General features: G+C 43.1%; 1 protein-coding gene across 4 annotated transcripts in view; it reads right to left on the reverse strand.

The window, feature by feature from the left end:
* The window catches only part of Oma1 (OMA1 zinc metallopeptidase), a 50753-nt gene extending 42427 nt beyond the window's left edge, over positions 1-8326 (reverse strand). Inside the window, exons 1-4 of one of the 4 annotated variants that reach the window (XM_085839133.1) lie at positions 8256-8319; positions 5811-5905; positions 2705-3211; positions 302-530 (exon numbers count right to left, since the gene is read on the reverse strand). In XM_085839133.1, coding sequence (XP_085695259.1) covers positions 302-530; positions 2705-3192 — 717 coding nt within the window. In that variant the 5' untranslated portion in view covers positions 3193-3211; positions 5811-5905; positions 8256-8319. Of the gene's footprint in view, positions 1-301; positions 531-2704; positions 3212-5810; positions 5906-8140; positions 8165-8255 lie in introns of those variants that run through there. The other 3 variants (XM_021160442.3, XM_029476664.2, XM_085839134.1) reach the window with 3 other exon arrangements.
* Positions 8327-10296: the final 1970 nt, after the last annotated feature.

The raw sequence follows: 10296 nt of genomic DNA on the forward strand, positions 1-10296 counted from the left end.
GACCACAAAAGTCCAGTTCTCAGCTCTACGGGCTGAGTCGCAGTCGGATCCAGCCTGAGCAGCGAGGAAGGCTTTCCTGAGTGGGACCACCATGACGCACAAGCACAGCAGAGCAGGAGCCGGCTGGGAGGACAACCACGCACACGTGCAAAGGCCTTTCCCAAGCGGGAGACCTTGGAGGAGATGACTAATGTTGTGTCAAAACTAAAACTAAAAGTAGTGTATCTTCCGTATGTTAAAAAGCTTCCCGCTTTGTGTGTTAGCTTGTGCAGTGTAGTTACAGAAAATTCTCACTACTTACTACTTCATATTCCAGGTCTGACAGAAGTCGGAAGTGTTCTTTGCCCACTAACAGTAGTTTACTCCTTCCGGTGACAGGGCTCACTTCCAGGTGAGTGAAATAAAACACTACAAAGAGCAGTCCAAATGCACTCAGACCAAGAAGCAGCCGCCACTTGTTCTTCCTCACGCTGTCTTTAAATAGCTCCTTCTTGTTAGGGGGAAGTGCTTGCCACCATTTCCTTATGCCCCTATGACAAATCAGAAATGGCCCGTCTGTAAGTGCATGCTCACACCTCACCAAAACCAACCCCTTCCACCTTTATGTTTCTGTGCACATAGCTCTTTAACGGAGAAAACTCTCAGCTAGAGAATGGAAAGTCATCGACTCTACAAAATGATAATTAAAACTCCTAAGGCTCCCTTGAATTTCCCACATCGGCTAATGTGAAGGCAAACCCTAGAATAAGGAGCAGTGTTGTTACAACTCCCACTAATAACACTTCCTATTTACCATATGCTAAGTGCTGTCTAATCATTATGCCTGTGCTCTTTCTAACACCTTGTTACAGAGAAAAACCTAGCCAAGGGAGGGAGCAAGAGGAAAGCCCAGCAGTAGGGAAAGCCATTCCCAGACTGACCACTTAACAAGGATGAAGTCCGCAGGCAAGCATCTTGGAGTCATGGAGGATAAACTGTACCTTTCCCACTGCTCCTCAGGCTCCAGCAAGGAACAGGAGGCACTACCTCAGCACTGACCGACAATAAGCAGCCCTGCTCAGAAGCAGCAGCCCCACTACCCTCCTGGGGGAGTGGGGGAGGTGAAGTACCAGAGTAATAAAAGTGAGCTGTTACAGAAGCCATCTGGGGAGGGCCTTGCTGGCTGGCAGTAGTGGGCAGTGGTTCTCTAAAGTGCCAGGCTAGGTACGAAAACATTTTGACAAAACATTTCCTTGTGGATACACTTTTTTTTTTAAGTCTTAAAATTTATCATGCACACACACATATGTGAAATTTCTCTTGACAAGAATTCATTCTACAAAACAATTTTGTGAAGTTACTACAATCTTACTAAGTCCCTGCTATCATTTGGAAGTATCCACCAACAGTCTATGTATTCAATATCAAAGGCTTGGCCCTTGGCCTGTTGCACTACTGGGAGTGGTATGACCCACAGGAAACAGGAACTAGTAACAGAATGTGGGGTCTCTAGAGAGATGTCCTCGAAGGGGCTATTAGAACCCCAGCCACTGCCTGCTTCTGCCTTTACCTTCCTGACCATCATGAAATGGACAGGTCTCCTCTGCCAAGCATTCCCACACCAGGCACTGAGTGAGCCCAGCCTATGCAACCACAGACTAAAACCTCAGAAAGCATGAACCAAAATAAGTCCTCACTCCCTTATTATCTTGGTTATTTCATCATAGTGTCCGAGGCTGACTAACACTGAGAAAGCGACTGAACCAGAAGGGCCATAAAACAATGAAGTATGCTCATTTCCTACTACACCACTTACAGCATTACTGCTTACTTAAGTATATGTGTAACAGATTATAAGAGGAAATGTATAATAGTAAGATCGACACCAAAATCAAACAATTTTATAGGACTAGACCTCACAGAGCAATCATCCCTACAAGTGAGGATGAGTTTGTTACTCAGGAGCCAACGTAGATACCTATTTGCTGTCAACATCAAACAACAGAATTAAATACATTACAGAGAAATTCTTGGATTTTGAATAAAAGTAGACTGGGTTGTTAGTACGGAAGGAAGCAGATGGCAAGGAGGGTCGGCACATTTAGCAAACTTAGCAAAACTTTATGAAGAGACAGATTTGCTTTCTTCAACCTTCGAGAACTAAGGAAAAGGGGTTGAGAAATAGCCACGTGGATATAAAGTGCACAGTTAGAAAGGACTACCAAGAGAAACATAAGAAAAATCCCCTGAAAACAGAGTGGTGGAGTGAGCTTTATCAAAGTGGCTAAGGCTGAGCCCCTAACTATATAAATGAAGTCCTTCATTTCATGCCAACTGCCTAAAATTCCACAAAATCAAAGAGCAATATTCTTAAGTGTTGTTGTTATACAAATCGTTGTCAATATTTCCCATTATCCCTATAATTAGAAATGTAAAATCTTTTAGAAATATCTCAACCAACAAAACTTAAGGATCACATTTGTGTACAATTAATTTGCAACAAATTATTTCAAGATTATTAAAATCATACACACATGACTGATAGAATTTACCTTTAGAAACTCAAATTTTGAGCTGAATATGGCATAGGGAAAGGTTTCCTTAAAAGTAGTTTTATAAATACTAAAGTTTAATTATTAAAAATTATTATATGTTGATACACATGTGAATATAAAACTTCATGAACTTTAACACAAACACTGTCTTCCTCCCAAAGTATATTTACCTGCCCACGATGATAGCAAGGAGCTTTTGCACTGGTTTCAGAATGAGCAGCAAGAGAGGGACTGGGGCAGCCTGAACCCGTGCAGATGTACGGAAACTCCGGGCCTCTTTTACAGCAGGACAGCTTGGAGAACAGGAGGCCGCAAGAGCAGGAACGCCAGCCACTTTCCTTGCTCCTTGTCTTAGAACAGAATCACCCCACACAGTACATCTGTATGTAAGCACCCCCAATTCCTTGCTTTGGGCACTTGAGAGGCATCTTGATTTTTTGTTATTGAGAGTCCTACAGAAAAGAAAGTTTCTAGGCAGTAAGGTCACTGAATGACAATGATTGACTGTGTTCAGTCCCCAGTATGCATTTACTGCTCGGAGCTTTGGTGCCAGTGGACAGCTTGCTGGGGAGGTCCACTGTCTCCTGTTGGCCAGGTTATTCACTCCAGAGAGAAACGGATTTCTCCTGGTAGACTGCAGTCCATAAAGGAGGCTCATCTTTCTTTTGCTTGGTAATCTAGAACACACACACACAAATAAGATATAAACAAACACCTGTAGAAAACGTGTATTTACAAACTGGGAATGTAATGCTTAAGAAACACATGCTGTGGGCTGGAGAGATGGCTCAGCGGTTAAGAGCATGCATGACTGCTCTTCCAAAGATCCTGAGTTTAAATCCCAGCAACCACATGGTGGCTCACAACCATCTGTAATGAGATCTGATGCCCTCTCCTGGAGTGTCTGAAGACAGCTACAGTGTACTTACATATAATAAATAAATAAATAAATAAATCTTCTTTAAAGAGGAGAGGAGAGGAGAGGAGAGGAGAGGAGAGGAGAGGAGAGGAGAGGAGAGGAGAGGAGAGGAGAGGAGAGGAGAGGAGAGGAGAGGAGAGGAGAGAGAAACGAGACACATGCTGAACGTGTCAGGGTAGATGCCGGTACTTCAGTGCACCACTTGCAGCAGCACCTTCTACAGGACAAGCCAGAGGAACACACACAGCCTCAGCTCACTACACAGTGCTTACTTTCAACACTTGAATTTTTTCACTTCATTTAAAGAAAAAACATTTTATATTTTTTTTTAGTTGCAGGGACTCTATTTGATCAGCAAATCATTTGGCAAAATAAGAAATAGCTTCGATAAAACAACAAATGTGTATCAGTTGACAGTAATAAGAGTATAATGGGATAGAAAGGCTAACTTAAAAAAATGCTATCTTTAAGACTTTTAATTTACTCATTCCAATAAACCCATGGGGCTTTTGATTAGAATCAGGATGGAAAGAGGGACTTTAACGCCACCTAAAATTGACTTTTTCAAGGGAATGCATAAAATGAGGATTTCCACACACTTGGGGGTAGGCAAAGAAGGACTGAATGATGGGAAACAAGACTCGACCTACAACTGCCCCAGAGAATGGCCTTGGTGAGTCTCCAAACCACACACAAGAGAAGGACTACACCTATAAGTGCTCTGAACTGAAGGTATGACGCTGGGCACGCCTGTGGACCAGGCAGCTAGAGCTTATGGGCAGAAAGAAACACAAAACCCAAAGAGAGAACTCAAGGTCTCTGCAGGCCCTTCCCTTCTCTGCAGGCCTCCCTATGCAGCTGAGTACTAGCTGGGCATACGAGTAAGAAATCCCCCTGAAGCTTGCAAAGAACCATAATTTCTGGGCACAATGCACAGGCCAGGGTGCAGTATCTGCTCCCATTGATCAAAGTGGGAAAAATTCCCATTTGTAATTCACAGAAATTGGGTGGAACTCCAAAGAGTCCAGCACGGATATGAGAGCTGCTCTAGCCCCAATAACAAAGACTAAAGCAAACACCCAGAGAAACAGCACTCTAAAGGATCAAGCTGCTTCTAATAGCCACATCTTGGATTTAAAAAAAAACAAAACAAAACAAACAAACAAAAAAAACCTCAAGAATCAAAAAATAAACATTTAGCAATATATAATTCACAATTTAAAATTACCAAGCAGAAAATGAGATTCACAGAATTAAAGAAATATTAATCAAAGGAAGCTGACTCCTATCTAATACAAATGGCAGTATTAGTAGACAAGGATATTCGAGTTGTTATTATAACTAAATTCCATGTGTTAAAGCAGTGAGCTAGCTATTTACACAAGGCAGAAGTCGTTCTTAAGACACTGGGTAGGAGAAAGACAAAAAAAAAAATTGAACTGTTTCACATAGGAAAGTATATTTAAGCTCTTTTAATAGAGATCAAACTATAAAGACGACATGAATACATTTCTTCCTTTCAAATCTGATGATTTACTGTTGCAAAGCTCTGACACTTGTCCAGGCATGACCTCAACTTAGAGAAGGAGCCAGGAGGTCATGTTAGTCCCTAGTAGCCATTGGTCTCAAAGACATCAGTAGACACTTACCACAGAGAAAACTTCACATTATGCCCTATCCAGCATATGACTACAAAGACCCATGTAGGGCCTATAGTTGGTGCTGCAGCACACAAAGGGCATGTAAGCTAGACCTGGGAGGAAAGGCTCTGCACATGCTTGCACAGAAAAGGACAACGAAACCTACCTACGATACGTGAGAGACCACAGGGAGGGGAAGACAGGGCCAAGACAGGCTGATTACCGACTCATGCAGAAGATGCCTGAATGCCTTCATGTTTCTGAGACCCTACTGTGCTTTCCACATCTGAGTGGGCTTCAGAGGCTCTCTAAGGTAACTCCTGCTCTTCACCCAGTTTCCCTGTCTTACCTAGAAATGAGCTCAACAACATTCCCATGGCAGGAGGCAGCTGTACAAGACCCATGTGTGTCATGAGACAATCTGAAGGATCCTCCCTACTCAAACTTCCCAATCTTCTACAAACCACGTTCCAAACTATACAGACTTAGCCTTAGGAATTTAACATCCAGAAAAACCAAAGGTCACTTTAAGTCAGCCCTGCCAATCTACCTCCTTACTACCTCAGCTGAGCTCATCCTAGTTTTGGGACCCCGAGTTATAGATTTTACTATATTGTAACTACCTCACTTTAGTTCTCTACCAACCCCTCCTCCAAGGAACCTAAAGCAATCCTTCAGGAAGGCAAATCAAACCAGGTGGGCAGTGGTGGCACATACCATTAATCCCAGCACTCAGGAAGCACAAGCTGGCAGGGATCTCTGTGAGTTCAAGGCCACCCTGGTCTACAGATCGAGTCCCAGGACAGCCAAGTCTACAGAAAGAAACCCTTTCTTTAGAAATTAATTAAGATACATTGCTCTGGTCCACAACCAAGATGATATGCTAATCTAAAAACTGCAGGAAGTGCTACTACCTGCAAGAGCCCTGAAGCTGAGAAGAGCGAGCCTGTATTCTAGCACTTGAGTCACAGAGCTGTTCAAGACAATTTAAAAACAAAACTTCAGTCCAACAGGATAACAGGAGAAGCAAAGTCCAATGTCAAAAGCAACACTACATAAGACTTCCTATAGAATGTTCCCTGTGCTGTCCACTATGGCAGCCCTGGTGTGTGGCTAGGTGCATCTGAGGAGCACAATTTGTACTCTGCTTCATTTTTATTAAAATGATTAAGAGGACAACTCTGCACAGCGCAGGTTAGTGTGATAGATGTAGGGGAGCTGCAGCGAGGCCAGGCAGATGTGAACAATCACAGGAGGCCCAACTATATAACAAAATCTGTCTTTTATGTTGCCAAATGTTACAAACATTTCTGCAAAAGCTGCAAATTCAGACTTAGTGTGAAATTTACCTACTTTAAAATGTTGCCAACCAAATTAATAAAAGTTGATCATCTTAACCAAACATTCCCGTATCTCATTGGTTAAGGGTTGTTTTAGTCATTGATTCATTAATTCATTGATAAATCATTATAGGAATGAATGCTACAAGTCAGACGCCACTCTGTGTAGCAGATAAAAAGCAAAGACAAGACAAAAATGTCTGCCCAATCTGTAAAGCTAGTAAAGACAAAACACGCTAATAGATACAGATATAAGTCTTATAAAAAGCCTACGTGAAATTTAGGGGGCAGAACGGTGTTTATGAGGCATCCAGTATTTCCTCTTTCTGGGCAATTTAAGTGTTTACAGGGTGTGTTACTTTGTAAATCCTAAGCCAAGCAAGCTCTTCTGTAATTTCCACTGGTTTTCTGTGAGCCTTTCAATAAGCTTCCTAATGTTGCTTCCAGCTTCCCAGTTCCAAAGGCACCTTCTCCAAGCCTCCTTCATCCACTGCTAAATTACAGAACATCTAGTGTATAGATATCCCCCCTCAGAAAATAAACTCTCTTCCAAAAGTCATGCACCCTAATCGAACTGCTGGGATCTATCTGCTCATGAGAAAAGTGCTCACTTCAGAGCAGGTGCAAACATATTTAACGTAGTCTACCCATAGAAGGTAAAAACAAAAGCTCCCAACACTAGGTACATAATTAAAATCATTAGCATTTCTAATCCTGGCAATCAAGTGCCATCCAGAATAGGAACCGTAGTTGTTAATCCGTAATCACTGATTAATCCTTCAAAATAAAATTTTTTTTAATGGGGAAAGAAATCTGTTTATATATTTTCAAAGAGCCAGTCACTACACTACACAGCACCTAAGAAGAACTGGGACTGACGTGTGCTCTTCAAAGAACTGTGGCAGGCCAACAAACATAGCTGGCAGACTTGTAGGATTAGGAAATTAATGATGTGAGAAAATTACACAATTTGGATTGCTAGCCTCTAAGAACATTTCAAACCCTTAGTTCTTCAAGTGCCATCTCAGAATGAGCAAGTAGTGCGCGCTCACTCGCACTCACTGCTGATGGCTAGAAGACAGTTTTAACAACTCTTACTGAAAACTACAATTTCTTCTCTAGTTTCTATGGAAACAGCTGTCAGATTGGCAAAAATAGGACATGCACTTTAAAATAATCATTCCAGCTAAGTACACATGATGGACGGTTTCTTTAAAAAAAAAAAAAAAGTAAGTTATCAGGGTTGGCTCTTAAGCTTCCAAATGTCACACTGCACCCCTGCATCTTGGCTCGGGATGATGCCTATGAAGTTAAATCCTTTTAGGAGGGCTCCAAGACCTTGAGAGACGCTAGGAGGCGATGAACTCCTAAATTCCAAATGTGGGATTTTCATCTCCTGGGACTAACATTTCTGGCAGAGGTTTGCCCCAGCACAGTGGCTCCCCGTCACACCGCGAGTGGTAAATATTATAACAAGTGATCCTTGAATACAAGTTTTTGAGGAAACCAATGAGCTCCCTGGAACTGCTCCGACTGTGCCAATGCTGCGAGCTGGGGCAGAAGAGCGTGTGTCTCTCTGCACAAGGACGAGCGGCGAGGCAGAGGGGAGACCCGCACAGGCCAGACCGGCGACGCCTGGAGGAAGCGCCGCTTAGGAGGAAGCCACCACCCGAGGCGGGAGGCAAACTTCCAGAAAGCTCCACCCACCGAGCCGTTCGCCTCGTCCGGCACGGCCTAGGCCCACCGCGGTCCCCGAATCCCCCGGGCCCCGCTCCCCTCTCCGCCCTCCCCGCCCCGCTCTGGAAGAACGCCGAGCCGTCACCGTGAGCGCGCACTGAAGCCGCAGCCCGAGCGGAATCCAACAGCCGGCTCCGCGCAGGCGTACACCTTTCCCAAGCCCCGCCCCCTCACTTCCTGCCCTGGGGACCTCTCGGGCGCTTTTTGCTCCGCCCTTGAGAGGGCCAAGTCCTTTTCCCGAGTCCCAGTCCTGGCCGGCTGCGGCTGTACGGACTGTGACGCCGTCGCGCCCCCGTGTGTTGGGAGGAGGATAGCCCAGGTTTAAGCTACCTGCCAGGAACTCTACACCTCCTTGGTACTTGGCATGGCTGTGTTGGATCCATGCAAAACCGTGCCTGCTGTAGTTTCTACACCAGTTCTGTCAAAAGGAAAGCGATTCCAGGGGCTGCTGGAGGACTCTGATGCCTTGACTTGAAGCTGCACTGAGCTGATAATTTTGATCGTAGGTATAACATTAACTCTAGCATTCCAATTACTTACTAACAATCATCCCTCAGTCCTAGAGTGATAAAGGTGCATAAAAATAAGACTAAATATGAAAGACTTTCACCATGATCGCTCTAGGACACCAGACTTATAAGTGGTCAGCAGTATTCATGACAACAGCTCCTGGAGTGTCCTAAGACCAGATTTCATTGTGGGAATGTTTTACAAAGGAGTGTGAATACTGGCAGGCATGATTCTGTGGGAGCTGCAACTACCCACCACAGCCAAAAAAAAAAAAAAAGATGCTTTGTGATTATATGAATTATTCTGGTTTTCTAATAGGCGACCTAAGACACACATTAAAGATAAAAATACTATTCATGTATTCAACTATTTATGTATTCAACAAATATTTATCTAATGTGTGACAGACACTTCATGGTGGTGATATTAAGATCAATATCATATGGTTACTGCAAGGAGGACATCATGAAGCAGGGATTGAAAAGGGTGGACAGAGAGCATGACTACACTGAAGGTTTAGACTTATTCAATCCATCACATCCGCTAGATGGGCTGTGGAAATATTTATAAGCAGTCATAAAGTGAAAATGGTTCTACAACCCAATGGGAGCTGGGAACATAACTAGAGGAGTCACCAGTAAGGAAGAGATGACTCAGACCTTGGGTTACCATTGAGGAAAGGAGTAGATGGGTTAAGAGAAAATAGAAGTTGGGAGACAGAACCCTAGAGAACCTAAACATTTTAAAACTCAAAAGAGGGCATGGTGGTTTATCTCTTCAGTTCTACCATTTAAGAGGCTGAAACCAGAAGATGACTTTGAATTCAAAACCAGGTTGCCAGATTCCATGGTCAATCCCAGGTCAGCATGGTCTACAGAGTAAAACTCTGTCTTAAAACCTAAAGAAAACACAAGAAAAGTAAGAAGAGAATTAGATAGGTAGAGAAAGCCAAAAGGAAGGGAAGGGGGTTGGGTGAGTGTTCAGCATGCTATAATTAATAATAACTTACCAATACTTAACTTCATTTAACGATAGTGATATTTTTCTGGGTATAGTGACACACCCTTCTAGTCCCAGCTCGTGGGAGACTGGGGCAGGAGAAGATCAATGATAACTGGCTGTGACATTTTATGAGCCATTTACATAGTGCCTGCCAGCCCCCTCATTTATATGTTAGACATGTAGATATGTTTTGTTTCTTACATGTAGATCTTGGTCATGGATGAACATGAGATTCCAGTCTCTATCTGACATTGGTCACTTCCTTTTTTCAATATTTATTTCCTTACATAAGTGTTTTGTACGTGTGTAAGTCTGCACACCAGAAGAAGGCATCAACTATGAATTGCTATGTGGTTGCTTGGAATTGAACTCAGGACCTCTGGAAGAGCAGCTGTGCTCTTAACCACTAAGCCACCTATCAAGCTCTGACATTGGTCACTTTCATATGCTTATCTTTCTTAAAGGACTTCAGCTCTATATTTTTGTTGGTGGTTTTGTTTTTTTTATAATATAAGATTTTTGTTATTTGAGAATTTCATACATGCCTATAATGTATTTCTATTATATTCACCTCTGTTCCCCTCCCCCAACTCATCCAGGATGCCCCCCATATT

This window comes from Mus caroli, unplaced genomic scaffold, assembly GCF_978045245.1.
Source record: "Mus caroli unplaced genomic scaffold, Mus_caroli_1 scaffold_6, whole genome shotgun sequence".
In the NCBI taxonomy this organism is placed as follows: domain Eukaryota; kingdom Metazoa; phylum Chordata; class Mammalia; order Rodentia; family Muridae; genus Mus; species Mus caroli.